At 37.1% G+C, this 16681-nt stretch overlaps 1 protein-coding gene across 4 annotated transcripts in view; it reads right to left on the bottom strand.

Moving 5' to 3' along the window:
• LOC131325238 (uncharacterized) overlaps window positions 1-16003 on the bottom strand; it is a 35130-nt gene extending 19127 nt beyond the window's left edge. Inside the window, exons 1-5 of one of the 4 annotated variants that reach the window (XM_058357380.1) lie at window positions 15996-16003; window positions 9673-9814; window positions 5601-5654; window positions 5080-5208; window positions 1486-2146 (exon numbers count right to left, since the gene is read on the bottom strand). In XM_058357380.1, the coding sequence (XP_058213363.1) occupies window positions 2018-2146; window positions 5080-5208; window positions 5601-5654; window positions 9673-9783 (423 nt within the window). In that variant the 5' untranslated portion in view covers window positions 9784-9814; window positions 15996-16003 and the 3' untranslated portion in view covers window positions 1486-2017. Of the gene's footprint in view, window positions 1-1485; window positions 2147-5079; window positions 5209-5600; window positions 5655-9672; window positions 9849-9869; window positions 9979-15995 lie in introns of those variants that run through there. The other 3 variants (XM_058357378.1, XM_058357379.1, XM_058357377.1) reach the window with 3 other exon arrangements.
• Between the last annotated feature and the right edge of the window lie 678 nt (window positions 16004-16681).

Genomic DNA, 16681 nt, shown 5'->3' with positions numbered 1-16681 from the left:
AAATGTTTTGATTGGCTCTTTCCCTATCTCACCAAAAATGGTAAGATTTGGTGCGAAAGGGCTCTCCTTTCTTATCTCACCATCCAACAAGACTGTTAATCGGATAAAAATCTAGTGAAAACAGGGATGTTGGAGGAAGGAGATGGGAGTAGTATGAGAGTGGTCTAGGACACTGATTTTTTCCTTAAATTACTCCATTTTTCGTTCTTTTTTTTGGGAAGGACGCTGTGGATTTTTTCTTAAACCCAATGGTGAAAGTCACATTAGTACAATTTGGGACTATGGTGCTCCCAAACCACTTGGGAGCACCACAGCCAGACGCCATTCAAGGTAGGGAAGGCCTTGAAGAACCATGTGGCAGTCCTCTAGGAGCACTGAATAATCACTTTGGTGTTTCCGGGTTCTGGGTAATATTTTGATTTGGTTTATATTGCTAACCAGAAAGCTAATAGATCCTGGCAAACCTCATCAATAGAAGCTGTACAAATTGTTCACAATGGAGCTTGGTCCAAGCCTTAGCAATGAATGTTCAATCCTTTTGAACCGGTGCAAAAATTTTATTTTTCTGATCATTTTATTTTAAAAGATCATAATTATTTTTTAGTTCGAAAGCTCTCGTTGAAAAGCCCTAAAAGAATCATAAAACCAAATGAAAAAAATTAAGTATTCCGATTTTCAATCCGTTTGAACCGGTACAAAGATCTTATTTTTCTGATCATTTTATCATAAAGAATCATAATTAATTTTTAACTTTAACTCTCGTTGAAGAGTCCTAAGAGAAGGATAAAACCATATGTTTCAACACCAAAAGAGTCCTAAGAGAAGGATAAAACCAAATGTTACAATTTGGGACTATGGTGCTCCCAAACTGCTTGGGAGCACCACAGCCAAACGCCATTCAAGGTAGGGAAGGTCTTGGAGCACCATGTGGCAGTCCTCTAGGAGCACTGAATAATCACTTTGGTGTTTCCGGGTTCTAGGTAATATTTTGGTTTGGTTTATATTGCTAACCAGAAAGCTAATAGATCCTGGCAAACCTCATCAATAGAAACTGTACAAATTGTTCACAATGGAGCTTGGTCCAAGCCTTAGCAATGAATGTTCAATCCTTTTGAACCGGTGAAAAAAATTTATTTTTCTGATCATTTTATTTTAAAAGATCATAATTATTTTTTAGTTCGAGGGCTCTTGTTGAAAAGCCCTAAAAAAACCATAAAACCAAATGAAAAAAATTAAGTATTCCGATTTTCAATCCGTTTGAACCGGTACAAAGATCTTATTTTTCTGATCATTTTATCATAAAGAATCATAATTAATTTTTAACTCTAAGACTCTCGTTGAAGAGTCCTAAGAGAAAGATAAAACCAAATGTTTCAACACCAAAAGAAATAATCCAAAAAGGCATCATATATAAGGTATCGATGGAGTCGGTGGGCGTAGCTTCACTGTTTCGGATACAACGTAACAGAGCAACAGGAAAAGGGAAAACAAAATATTCCATCTGACACACCAAAATAATCAGGAAATAATTCAAGACAAAGCTGCAAGTAGCTGATAGTACTGCCCACCAACCTACAAAAACTGTACCAGTTTTAATGGCGCTGATCATAGCCAAATCTTTAGCTTAAAGATTAGCTATTCTAGGTTTTCCATTAATTGAGTATTGACTGGTACCAAGTTACAATCAGACGGGCATATTTATTTCCCTACCATCCAAATTGAACTTAAAAAAATAAAACAATTTTCTGGTCCTTCTTTAGGTGCTCCAAAAAGTTCAGAATGAACATCCGAGCGAAAAAATAGCAACAAGGGTGCCTACTGGTGCAGCCAAAGCGAGCCTTGCAACAGCGTCTCAGTTGTGCTCGTCGTGGCAGCTGAACTATGGGTAATCCCCAAAAGTAATTTTACACCTTGGCAAACAAATTTGCACTGCCTGGTAGCCTACGAGGATGTATGCAAAACAAATCCTTAGGAAACATACACAATAATAAACTGAAAGGGGTAGAGAATGAAACCATCAAACATTGTCTGGCCAGAATTCCCTGAAAAAGGCCCGCTCAAATTCCTTTTCTTGCAACCGCTGTTCAAGGTCTTGCAACTTCTTCATCCTTTTAGATATAGCCTTCGCTTTCTTTCCAGAAGACACCTTACAGTAGAAACTGTATGGTCAGCACTCAGCAGTAATGCATGAAAGATCAAAGCAATAGCAGTGTGTACGTAAGTAGACATAAAAGAAAACTAATCAGTGCATTCAAGTTGACCACAAACTCGTAAAGAACACCAAAAAACTAGAAAGTCGGCTGATATTTCAAATACTCCAAATGAATGTCCTAGATGTAATGGTGAGGACTCCTGGTATAAATCTCATCTCAAAAAATACATAAGCCTCTACGATGGCAGCATGCCATCTCAGGAAATAAAGGTCCTGATACGGAAAAACTCCTCTTGGAGCTGCCTTAGACATTGTCTAAGCAATTACCAAAACCCTTGAATTAGTGACTTTTTATGTTTTCTTTTTATTGAGAGGCACGTTTTTTCTCTGGGAAGAACACTTCAGTTCGTGCTACGAACCCAAGAAGAGAATGGGCATCTTCTGAACCCCACGCCAAAGTATGAGAAGGGGCTTGGTTTAAAGACCAACGTTAAATAAAACATTTTTTTAATTGGTTTAATAGGTGCAATAACTGTAACTCGTCAATAAGATAGAGATATGTCGATCATATCTCTATCATACAAACAATAATAATTAAAGGAGTCGCAAAAGGGGTAATTGAACGTTTTTTTATCACAACCTCTTGTCATAGCAGAAGTATTTACCGGTCCTGCGGGAAAATATGTTGGTCTAGCAGAAACAATTAGTGGCTTTCAATTGATCCTTTCCGGAGAACCATGCACTTGAGAACTGCTGGTCTTTATATTTTATATTATTGTATGAAAAACTTGATAACTCATCATATTCTTCTTTAAGTATTGGCTGGCATTCACTCACTCAGTCTACTAGTCTCCCTTAAATGTATTAAATAAATGGAAACTTTCAACCCACTATGCTACTAGTGTAAGTTTTGTACTACTAATGTAATTGCCAGACATCTAGACAGGTAAGAGCCCAAGGTTTAAGGTTGTGATAAGCAACAGATAATCTCCTAGACTCCTTTGCTTCAGAGTCTCAGACACCCCAGAGAGAGAGCATAATTTTCTGAACCATTAGAAAGCTCAGAAATGTCCAAGATAGTGTATCTTTCAATGCGCTAAACATAGTTGTCAAATCGAGAATTGAAAAGGCTCATTTGCGAATCGTGAATCGAATCGAATTGTAAATCGTTCCGATTCGGTCAAAATCTTGAAAATGCATAAAAAAATGTAGATTTCAAGTTTGAATAATTAAAAGTATTGTTTCATAAGATAAATAGATGATCTAGTGACACTAGTTAAAAAGAAGTTTATTATACTCTTTTTTTGTTTTTAACGGACTTTTATATGCTAATGTACACCCCACTTCCTGGTGATATAAATTATATACACACCACTAACAAATATAATATATAATATGCACAATTGTACACCACTAACTAGTGTATATAATAAATAATATACACTCCACTAACTAATATAATATATAATATACACACCACTAACTAGTAATATAAATAAACTAATATACACTACAGTAGTAAACATATCAAAAGTCAGTACCCTCACCAACTGGAACGAGATGCAATTCAGACAGCCATGTCGTCGTCGAAAACTTCGAAAGAGCTCGAAGCTTATCTACGAGGGCTCTGGTCTTCGTGTTCTTCAATGTTAGGGTTCTCTCCGGGTCAGACAAGAAATTCCGACCCCTCCCCTCTCAGAAATTTAAGGTATTTTGTGATTTATGTGCAGAAACCCAACCCAACCCGCCGGAAAACCCACTAATTCGAAAACAAGGTGAATCGTACGATTCTCACGATTCACCGATTCAAAAAACGATTCTGCGATTCTCACTTCGATTCTTACCTATTTGCGATTCATATAATGGATTTGAATCGTTTTATACCTGAATCGAACCGAATCGTACGATTCGAATCTGGAATCGTACGATTTCGATAACTATGGCGCTAAAATAAAAATAGAAGTAACAAGGAGGAAATCCGGGTATAATGGTGCCACGATCCGCGCAAGCTGACCTGCTTTACTTTTTGCCGAACCATGTAGCTCAATAGGTTAACCTCAAGTTATACAGTAGGTAGTTGGTGGCTGTCATTAATAGTCCACTTCAGTTTTTCCCAATCTACCTATGTGGGATATTAGTCCCATGGTGGGTTCTCACAAATGGAATGCCAAAATCCACCTTTAACTAACTACTCGCAAGGGGGGTGACAAGTACCTCAAAAATCGTGAAAAGAAGGTTCCAACCAAAAGAAACAGTCTACTTATTTAATAATTTAACAACATCGCAGTACCCGTATGTGATAATGAGTATATGCAACCCTCCAATGAGAGAGAAAAAGCAATAAGGAAATAGGGAGCAAGGGCACACTTGACTTGAACAATGATCTCCTTGGAACACTAGTAATGCTTCAGTAAAAGAGAAAATCAGACCATAGTTATCCCCTTGGATACAACCTCCTGAAAAATGGATAAAGGCTCACCGAACTTTTTGTCAACAAATCTGCCTCTCATATTGACAAATCTGTCTTCTAACAACAATAAATTAACTAAACTTTGGACTAGTATTCCACCTATTCCAACCACTTGCCACAGAGTACCTTCTAAAACTATTCTAAAAACATATACTTGGCTTAAAGATAATACATTTTGAACAATGAGGCATTTAAAGGTCAACCATTACATCTAAAATAAGTGACCCATTGGGAGCCATTCAAACTGGTGTTTCATGGTTTGATAAAGCTCTTCATAAGCACTATAAACTGTATTCAATTTCTATCTCACCTGAATCTCTTCTTATTGGGGAGGAAAGTGGTGTTTAGTAACTCAGTCATAAAATTGTAAAAAAGGCTCTCTAATTCAAACAATGAAGTAAACAACAATGTACAAAAGTACATCAAACAAATGGAACTTCAAGAGAATGGAACTCACTTTGTCATTTTTTCTGTTAGAAGCAGGATGTTCGGAATTTTCCACCATCTGTGGCTTCTCCTGGACTTTTTCTGCTCCCAACCCTCTTTTATTCTTCTTCAAAAAAGCCTGTACAGGCTCCAACCTGCCCTGCAAATGGAATGACTAATTATTTTTGCACAGAGATAGTGTTCCAAACAATTGAGATCAAATGGCTCTGACTTCACAGGGATAAACTCAATGCCTAGCAAATCAAAACAAATAATAACTCATTCAACACTAAACCATAATCATTTCTTAATCAGGATTGGAACGTAGCTTCGAAAATCCGTTGACAACATATACTAGTGGTAGATGGAAGGTGTTTCGCATGCTTTCAGCATAATCATCCAATTTATTCCAGCAAAAAGGTTCTATTAACAGAGATTTTTAAAGGCTAGGAAAAGAAATAGAAATTCAACTATCTTGTGATGGAGAGAGCTTGCTATAAAAGGAAAAAAGTAGATACAATCATGCGAAGGAAATGAGATAAGGAAGGAGACCTGCTCAGAGATACCAAGACCAGTGCCTTCTTTCCATCCGTGCTTCTTCAAAAGCTGCCACACAATATCATCAGAAACAATAAGTTTCCAATTCATCATATGATTCAATAGCTACAATGGATCAAGAAAATAAGTAAACAAAAAGAAAGATCCACAGATTGATACCACTGCTCTCTGTATTTGGTGTTTTCATTCATTTTTCCAATTTCTAGGGGTTCATTACGCTAATACTTTTTGGCATGATTTTATTCCAGTCATTATACAGTTTTGTTTCGTGGCTTATGTTTTGGTTAATAAAGCTGAAGATGCTGTATGTCTGTCTTCAAGCAATAACAAATTTGCCTAAGGGTTTGGAGGATTGATCCCCTCAACATTATCTATTTCTTCCCTTTTTTCCTCTATTCCTTTCAACCATGAAAATGCCATCTATAGTCATTGTTCTTCAATTAGTATCAGAGTTCGATGCTGCTTACTCAAGCGTGACGATAAAAAACGCAGGGCGAGATGAACTTAATCACCATACCATTGCATCACAGCATCCTATTTAAAACCAATTGACAATGAGTGGAAAAGCTCCAAAGGTGATAATTAACCATTATATGACAAGTTCTAACACTCCCCTCACATGCAAGTCCCCCCCGATTAGCACACGGTGTTCTAAAACTCAACCGCCTAGGCCAATTAGGTCCTGCCTAGGCGCTAGGCGGTTGTCCAATGCCTAGATTAGGCAGCCGACTAGTCGGCGCTTCCTGCCTGAGAAGACGAACGTAGAAATTGTTTCCATCAAATTTGATGGTGGTGCAATCCAAAGGTTTGGTTTGTATTTAGACAAGGTATTCTTATGTGGGGTGAATTTGCTTAAGGATTGATGGATCAGCTTTGGCTAGTTGAGTATGAGAACATTAATGTAGAGCTCCCATAGATTCCACAACCCTCAACAGTTTTGGAGCATCAAAGCAAGTTCAAATGCATTGCAAAACCAGCCTGAGATAGGTGAATGCATCAATTGATGGGAACATCTATACAAGGATTGAAACCTAATGCAAGTCCTGAAGCAGTGTTCTAAATGGCGCTTGGTGCTAGTCGGGTGGCAACCCACTGCCAAGTGCTAGGCCCGCCTAGGCGCCGCCGAGCGATTTGGCGGGTTCTTTTTTAATATTTTTGTTAGCAACCACCAAAGTCCACACCCAATCACAAACAAAAAAAACACACACACAGTCAACACTGCCGGGCACCAATCTCTCACACATAGAGAGAGAGAGAGTCAGAGATAGAGAGAGAGTCAGAGACAAGAGAGAGAGAACCAGAGTTACTAGAGTTGAACGGCAACGATGGTAACAACGGTGACGGGAGGCTTCTCGACTGGACTGGCTTTAGGGTTTTCACTTTTCAGTTTCGATCGATTGATTGACTGTGACGACTGGGTACACGTAATATATGATGATACAAAAATTACAACATAGCCCCTTAATTTTTAAAAATTACAATGCCGAGCTCCGCCATGTCTCCCTGACCGCCTAATGAAACGCCTAGGGGTCTAATCGCGGCGGCAACAAGCGCCTAGGTGGCCACCGAGGCTGCCATTTAGAACACTACCCCGAAGTCAAAATGTAATCTCGCACAAGACGTGGCTATTTCGCATGGCTATTTCGTAGTTCACAAGAAGAGAGATTGGAAGATTTGAAATCAGCCAACTCCGAATAGTAATCGCTCTAAAGAATCTAAACCAATGATATCCTCCAAGCAAGTAAACTCCAATATGAATACGAGTTGCAGCACACCTACAGCTGCTGAATGACCAAGAATTAAAGGAGCAGAAAACAAATAGACTCAGCTGTTACTGTGATAAGTGATAACAAACGTCATAAGGGGCACATGCAAGCAGAAAAAGCTACAAATGATAAAACATGTTCAAGATCCTGAGGATGAACAAGGCAGTGCCAGGGGTGACAATAAAGAAGGTAGTTCTACTCCTGAGCCCCTAACAAGAAGCAATTAGCCATTATAGCCATGCTTTAACAGATTATTTCAGTAATGAGATAACAGTAGCCGTTTTTAAAATTGTTCCTGCGAAAAATCGATTGTTAGAGTAACAAGTCTACTTGATTTCTCTCTCTCTCTTTTTGCATGAATTTGAATGAATAATATAAAAATGGAGACCCACAAAATGCACAAATTGGGCAATCAACATGCGACCGTGTGGCCCTCATTTGGATCATAGGAAAGATAATTCAATGAGAGGATGCTAGACTTGCTAGTCCATGTTGAGATCTCATACGTCAAATTTGACTGTCCAAAGGGCTAAGGTATTGAGGCAAATAATTTTTTAAACAATTATCTTTATTCTTTTGTTGCAAACTGAGGCTTAATTTACTGAGTGTGTAAATGGTTCAACTTAAGTACTAACACTTTCAAAGGGTGATTTAACATTTTTATTATACTTTCCAAATCTCTGGGGAGTATTTCCCATGCAAACTTTTACACAATTTCAATTTTGGTTGCCTGTTTGAATCTGAACACGGACGTCTATGTATCAAAAAAAAAAAATAGAAACAAGCAAAGTGAATTGTGTAAAATCATGGATAGCAGACATGAGACATGGTATCCATCCATTTTGGATTTCTACCTTTGTTGAACCTAAGTTTGTTTATTGCTTCCCCAACTCTGATTTCAGTGATCTTGATGCATGGGTTGAGTAGTCTATAAGTTTTTTCTGTTCCCTGATTCAAATAAGTGATGGCTTCGGCGAAGGTCAAGATAATCCATATCATTCATAGATATTAGATGAAACTGGCAAGAAATAACTGGAATAAATCCACTTTCTTATTTTTCAGAAAAAAACAAAATTTATATATGAATCAATAAAACCAAAAGAAGAGCTACCGAGCAAGAGAGACTATGAAGCAATGGTAAGATAAAAGACGTTGACTCCCATTTGCTCAATTGATTAGTATGACACAATATTCACTTATATTTAAAAAGTAACGAATTTTTCTTTTCGCAATTGACACCAATTACTATTTAACATAGTATAACATTTTTAGTCACAAACCTACATGTAGATGCTCCAAATCTGATATTCTTCTACATCCTCACTCCCCCTCACCCACACATGCACCCGCTCCCACTCTTGCTTCGTGCAACTAAGGATTGGTAAACAATACCTCCTCAATTTTCCAGATGATAGGAATTTGAAGGTAAAAGATGTGGGATTACTTGGGGCTGAGATTTACAAACAAGTCTCCATCCAATCTCATGCTTTTCAGAAGTTCCCTCCACATTTTTGTGGGACTTTAAGGTGCTGCAATGTATAGGGCAATCAGTTAGACCTTCCTGAACACACTAGGATTCATCCTGTTTTCCATATTTCTTGTTTGAAAAAGAAGTTGGGATATCACAGCGCTATCCAAAGTCAGCTGCCGGATATTTCTTCGAAGAGAAAAAACCAGATTTCAACCCCATGCTACATTCGACTAGTCAATTTAAGAATGGATCCTATGCGGATGTCCTAGCTAAGTGGGCCAACGATGCTTGTAGGCAACCTTATCGTTTGCTCAAGGAGGGTTTCAGGACCTTACTGTTTCCCGGCCTTGAGGACAAGGTTGTTAATCAGAGCGCAGGAAAGATACAAATTGCTCACTACAGACAGTATTTTCCCTCATTTTGTTTAATTTTAGGGTTACTTAGACCATATTTTTGGGATGACTTTATCCAGCAATCCTCTCATTTCCTTTTCAGGCTGATGTTCAAGTTACATAAACTTGTACGTGTCCTATGGCTATCTCCAAGCAATCAATTAACAGTTTTTCTGATGGCTTTGGAGGATTGCTCCTTCAAAATGATATACTTCTTCTCTTTTTTCCTTCTCCACTTTTCAGAAAGCCCTGGTTCTAGTACAGAGAGTCTGTATACGTTCACACAAACACTAGTCCCACAAAAACAAGGAAAGCAAAAAAAGAAACCCTAGCCACAATGAAAACTTGTAACCCTAAACAGAGAAAAAAGAACGAATGCCAACACGAATCTGCAAATAGACGTGTGTAGAGAGAGAGAGAAGAGGCGGAAAGGAAACCTGAAAACCGATATTGGAAGAATCGATGGGCGCCTGAGAAGAAGATGAAGTTGAACCCGAGCCCAAGCCAATACCAACACGCGTGAACTCACCACCGTCTGTGTCTCCCATGATTTCTGCCGAATGACGCTGAACTTTTCTCCGTCTCTCTCTCTCTCTCTCTCTCTCTCTCTCTCTCGCCTCTCTCTCTCTCTCTCTCTCTCTCTCTCTCTCTCTCTCTCGGGCAAATATAGCAAACCGTGCCGTAATCTGTTGCTCTGCCTTGCCCTTCGGGGATTTGCTTGCGGAAGCACAGGAGGAGGTTATCTTTTTAAAAAATAATTTATGATGTTGAAGTGTGGGATGTAAAGGAGTAGTAAAATCGAAAATGTGTGAGAAAAAAAATAGTTGGTGGTTTTCACAATAAAAGTGATGTTATGCTTATCCAAAACTGTATTGTTTGGTAAGCATGACATTACTTTATGGTGGAACCCATATCATTTTAATTAATAGGCAGGAGAGTGAACAAAATTGCACTCCGGAAAAGAAAGAAATGGCGGCCCTAATGTTTTCTTTTTTATCTTCAAATAATTAAAAGTATGGGATGGAACAACCAGCGTAACAACCCCTTGAGCGTGATCATAGGGGCTCCCTGCCGGCCGATGAAATATCCGATTCGAGCCATAGTTACTGTCCAGAAGGACAGATTGTCACCATGCCGCCATAGTTACTGTCCAGAAGGACAGATTGTCACCATGCCGCCACCACCCCCCCCCCCCCCCCCCATAGTTACTGTCCAGAAGGACAGATTGTCACCATGCCGCCACCACCCCACCCCCCAATGGTCCAAAGACTCTCCCACAGATGTGAGACCAAGCCCCTTGCTAGGACTCTAACCCACGTTTCCGTCAAAGAGTATAGTGAACCCTTCCAACTGGACTATTACCGCAGTGGTAACAGCCGCCCTAGGCAACCCATTAAGTCTTAAGGCAAATGTTAACCAATGTTCTTAGGTCACAAGTTAAGGTGTACTATATTTAGAAATATTTCTTAACATTTAATCATCTTCTAAAAAAGTTTGCCCCCTTTTCCCGTTTTCCATTTCTGAAGCTTTCAAAAAAATCACGTCCAGTCCAACCCATTCCTAACAAGGTGTAATATATATCAATCCTGCTACAAGTACAGCAATGGCTGTATAGCAGCTGAGTATAGATGGATTTTGTATCTATTTCGGGTTCCGCAAAGATGATCGGAGCCGCTCATTATGTTCAAAATATTTCATTTAGAATTTTTGTAAAAAATCATCTCAATCCGATATTGAAAAACAGTAATGATTCTCACACAGATTTTTGTGCACATATCATGCACATACATTTTTGTGGGGCCCATATCGGGGTCCCACAAAATGATCCGAACCGCTCATTTTTTTAAAAATATTTTTTGGAGGGTTTCCGTAAAAAATCAACTCCAACGGATATCGGTAAGGGCTTTCTCAGAAATTGTAGGGCGAATCATTCTGTTTTGCTGTACGATTTCTGAGAAAGCTCTTACCGATATCCGTTGGATCTGATTTTTTACAGGAACCATCCAAAAAATATTTTAAAAAAAATGAGCGGTTCGGATCATTTTGTGGGATCCCGATATGGGCCCCACAAAAATGTATGTGCATGATATGTGCAAGTAGCACTGTTGATTGAAAAGGGTGTTTATGCATTGAAGTAAAGTCAGATGATTTATAAATACCTTTTGCCTAAATTTTGAAGTAAAGTTGGATAATTCATAAATTCTTTTTCCGACATTGGATTGAAATGATTTTTCTTAGAGACCCTAATCGAAATGTTTTGAACAAAATGAGCAGCTCCGATCATCTTTCCGGGACCCAAAACGGATGCAAACGAAATCTGTACCTGCCTGCTGGCTGTACTGCTATCTTTACTGAATATATATATGTGATAAGATTTCTTAGTGCAGATTTGGACGAAAATAAATTTTGATATCCTTGTTTAGCAAAACAGTGGAGGGAAGACGTGGCTTATATTTTCTATAACCAATACATGTGGTTTTGTATACAGAAAGTCTGCTTCTATAGCAAAGGCTGCACAGCAGCCATGCACAGATCAGTTTTGCGCCTGTCTCGGGTCTCGCAAAGATGATCGGAGCCGCTCATTTTGTTCAAAATACTTTGTTTATGGTCCCTTATAAAAAATCACCTCAATCCGATATCGGGAAGGGTGTTTACGAATCATCTAATTTTGCTTCAAAATTTAGGCTTGCAAGACCCGAGACGGACGCAAAACTGATCTATGCACGGCTGCTGTACAGCCTTTGCTGTGCAAGTAGCAGCGTTGTTTTGTATATGACTTGAAATTTCAGAGTACATCTTTTTTCTACTTCATTTCTTTGTACAGGAAAAGAAGTAGAAGATGAAGAAGCAATTACTCGTATTCCCAAATATAGGTTTTTGTTTTTAGGTAAAAGGGTGGGGTTTGGTATGGGAATTATGTGGGGTCTCCTCTTATTCATGTCCTTGTTGACTTTTTTTTTACAAACTTTCATTAATACGGAGTAGTAATGAAATCTTATTGTTCAAGAATATTTTATAGGGAAAATTTCAAAAAAGCCCCTGAACTTTCTGACAACTTGCAAAAAAACATTTGGACTTTCACTATTAACAAAAAAACACCTAAACTTAGCATTTCGTTAGCAATTAAACCCCTGCCGTCAAATTCCGTCAATTTTTAACGGATGGAGCTAACGGAAGGTGTTAACTTTTTATTTTTTTACTTTTTACATTCAAAAATTACTTTTAACTCTTTCTTTTTTTATTGGTAAATAAATATGCAATTAAGTTCTTTTTTTTCTTATTATTTATCGAAAATTACTTTAACCCTATTTTTTATTTTCAAATTTTACCTCCCCCACCCCCCCCCCCCCCCTTTTTTCTTATTAGAATCGATTCCACACCACCAATTAACCCCACAACCAACCGCCAAAGCCTTAGCCACAATTTCAGAAATTCAAAAGTTCTTTTAACCTCCTCTTTGTAACCTTTTCTTTTTTTTACTACTTTTACTTCCAAAAATTACTTTTAACTCATTCTTTTTTTTAGTCATAAATAAATATGCAATAAATAGTAAAAATGGGTTAAAGTTATTATTATAAATAGTAAAGATTAGAGTTAAAGTAATTTTTGATAAATAGTAAGAAAAAAAAACTTTATTTCATATTTATTTACTACTAAAAATAAAGAGTTAAAAGTAATTTTGGAAGTAAAAAATATAAAAAACAAGAATGCTAAAAAAAAGAGTAATTTCGAATTTCTAAAATTAGAGCTAGAGCTTTGGCAGTTGATTGGTGGAGTGGGGTTAAAGTTCTAAAAAAAAAAAGAGGGAGAGAGAGAGAGAGAGAGAGAGAGAGAGAGAGAGAGAGAGAGAGAGAGAAAAGGGGAAAGGGGAAAGGTAAAATTTGAAAGTAACAAAAAAGATGGTGGTTAAAGTTATTTTTGTAAATAGTAAAAAATAGAGTTAAAGTAATTTTTGATAAATAGTAAGAAAAAAAAGAACTTTATTGCATATTTATTTACCAATAAAAAAAAAAGAGTTAAAAGTAATTTTTGAATGTAAAAAGTAAAAAAAAAAAAAAAAGTTAACGCCTTCCGTTAGCTCCATTAGTTAAAAATCGACGAAATTGGACGGCAGGGGTTTAATTGCTAACGGAATGCTAAGTTTAGGTGTTTTTTTGCAAGTTGTCAGAAAGTTCAGGGGCTTTTTTGAAATTTTTCCCTTCTCAATTAGACAAATATTTTCCGCCAAAAAAGGGGGATAACTTGCTACATTTTGTTTTACTAATGGTAACTTGTTTTTTGATGAGTCAGTTGTAGTAAGTGATTATACTTTAGGGAATGACTTCGGTGTCCCCGGTTATTTTGAAGACACTGTAACTTTTAGCATTACAAAACTATTTTGAGTATAACCAAAATCATTACAAGCATAACAGATTTGTTATGCCGTGGTTGGTTTTTTGAATATTCCTTGGTTATACCTTATTTGGGTTCTGTTATGCTTGTAACGGGTTTTAATTATGCTCATAATAGTGAAATTATGCCAAAATTTATGGTGTTCCCAAAATGACCGAGGACACCATAGCTGTTACCCAAAAAGACAACCTAGGGGAGGGGGTGTGTGAATATGGTTGTAAAAGAAATTACCAATTTAAAAATTATTCTCTAACAATATATTCAAGATAATATGAGCAAGTAAAAGAAAAAGTTAAAGAGATAGAACCCGATTATAGTAGTTCGGCTCGGATTTGTCCACGGTTCGGCCTAGTCCACTTCTCCTCAAGCAACTACTTGAAGGTTCCACTAATCTTCAAAAAGATTACAAGTAGTAAGTCTAGAGGGTGCTTACAACAACCTTATCCCCTAACTTTTCCGAGGAGCTAGTGCAACCGCAAGAGTTTTCTTCGAAAACCTCTCCAAAACAACAACATCCAAATTCAAACCCGAATTTGGTCTTCTAAGCTTTCAAGTGTTTGACTCAAACACTCGCTTAGGAATTACAAGTATGTAAAGAGAGTATGAAAATTATCGCTCATGACTTGTACAAAAAATTTCTCAAGAAAAATATGAAAGTGGAAGAACAAGGAGAATTTAGGCTTTGATCTTTGGAGAATTTTCTCTTGGAATGATATGGAATGATGTTGCTTGAATTGGTACTCATCAATGAGCTCTTCAAGCCTTATATAGCCATCCAATCTCTTACTAGCCCGTTTGTAGAGTGATAGATCCGTTGGAAGTTAATTTAGGAAAAAATATAGCCGTTGAGATTTTACTGATCTGCGGAAATCTGCAGAAATGTACTACCGGTCGTCCGGTCGGTCGACCGGGAGGTCGTCCGCTCTCTCAACCGGTCTGCCATCCAGTGAAGTCCGGTTGACAACCTCTTCTGTTCAGACAGCCAACCTGTCAGTCAGTTCGTCAACCTGTAGCTCAAAAATTCATCTGAAAATTTCCGTTAAAGCATGTATTGAGCTTACTAAGTCTTTGTAGATCTTAAACTTTAAATTCAAGAGACTTTAAGCAATTTTACAAGGTTGAGAAAATTAGTCCGAAATAACTTGGTGATAACTATAAAAGCATCATCAAAATAATTAATCTGATTTTCCGACAATCATCAAAATAAATATATAATTGTAATACATATAATTTTTCAACAAATTAATATGCATACATTTTTCCAACAATAGCATCATTCTATACTTTCAGAAATCCTATGTGTACCGACCAAAATATAGGGAAACTGTACCGACCGCCGCGCGCGGCCGTCTCCGGCCACCGGACGGCCGATTCGAGCCGTCCAAAAAATTTTAAAAAAAAAACCAAGGGGCCCTACGCGGGAATCAACGGCATCTGAGGTGTGTAAGGTGCTTGATCCGAGCACCTTTTTTTCGTGTATATATGTATATTTGCGGAAATATACATATATACACGAAAAAAAGGTGCTCGGATCAAGTACCTTACACACCTCGGATGCCGTTGATTCTCGCGCGGGGCCCTTCGGTTTTTTTTTTTTAAATTTTTGGACGGCTCGGATCGGCCGTCGGTACAGTTTCCCTACGGAAACCGTCGGTGCAGCTAGCACTACTCCTATACTTTATAGCAAGTGTAATCATGTAAAATAGTAAGTGTTGCCTTAAGGAATGATATATAAAACCTATTTCTGTTGTAGTAAGTAATACCTACGGGTTTTTTTTTTGTCAAAAATTCTTAAAATCTTCTCATTTTTAGCAAATTCACCTTACTTTTGTGAGTAGTTTTGATCTAAGGGCTATAATTTACATATTTTTTAATGTAAGGGTCCATATTTAATGGGAGTATCATGCTCCCATACTACTTGGAAGTATTGTAGAAGTTTTAAGTGAATGGTCCGGCTAACAAGTTAAGGTATGTTAAATATAAAATAGGAAAAATTTCAAAAAAACCCCTGAACTTTCTGACAATTCGCAAAAAAACACCTAAACTTTCACTATTAACAAAAAAACACCTGAACTTTCTGACAACTCGCAAAAAAACACCTGAACTTTCACTATTAACAAAAAAAACACCTAAACTTAGCATTCCGTTAACAATTAGACCCCTGCCGTCCAATTCCGTTAGTTTGTAACGGATGGAGCTAACGGAAGGCGTTAACTTTTTTTTTTTTTACTTTTTACATTAAAAAATTACTTTTAACTCTTTTTTTTTATTGGTATATAAATATGCAATAAAGTTCTTTTTTTCTTATTATTTATCGAAAATTACTTTAATCCTATTTTTTATTTTCAAATTTTACCTTTCCCCCCTCTCTCTCTCTCCCCCTTTTTTTCTTATTAGAATCGACTCCACACCACCAATTAACCCCACAACCAACCGCCTAAGCCTTAGCCATAATTTCAGAAATTCAAAAGTTCTTTTAACCTCCTCTTTGTAACCTTTTCGTTTTTTTACTACTTTTACTTTCAAAAATTACTTTTAACTCATTCATTTTTTAGTCATAAATAAATATGCAATAAAGTTCTTTTTTCCTTTCTCTTTTTCAAAAATTATTCCCCCCCATTTTTTAACTATTACGAAAATTATTTTAACACCCCCTGCTTCCCCGCACCCCGCCCCGTTTTTTTTTTTTTACTTTCAAATTTAACCCCACAACCAACTGATAGAGGAATTTTGGGTTTCTCCAAACTGATCGGTGGAGACAAGAGGAGGGAGGATTTTCATCAGTGGAGAGAGAGAGTATTTGAAAGTAAAAATGGGTCTTAAAGTTATTATTATTAATAGTAAAGATTACAGTTAAAGTAATTCTTGATAAATAATAAGAAAAAAAACTTTATTTCATATTTATTTACTACTAAAAATAAAGAGTTAAAAGTAATTTTGGAAGTAAAAAATATAAAAAAACAAGAATGCTGAAAAAAAAAGAGGTTAAAAGCAATTTTGAATTTCTGAAATTAGAGCTAGAGTTTTGGCAGTTGATTGGTGGAGTGGGGTTAA

Source organism: Rhododendron vialii, chromosome 5a (genome assembly GCF_030253575.1).
Source record: "Rhododendron vialii isolate Sample 1 chromosome 5a, ASM3025357v1".
Classification (NCBI taxonomy): Eukaryota; Viridiplantae; Streptophyta; class Magnoliopsida; order Ericales; family Ericaceae; genus Rhododendron; species Rhododendron vialii.
This window is presented reverse-complemented; position numbering and strand designations above follow the sequence as displayed.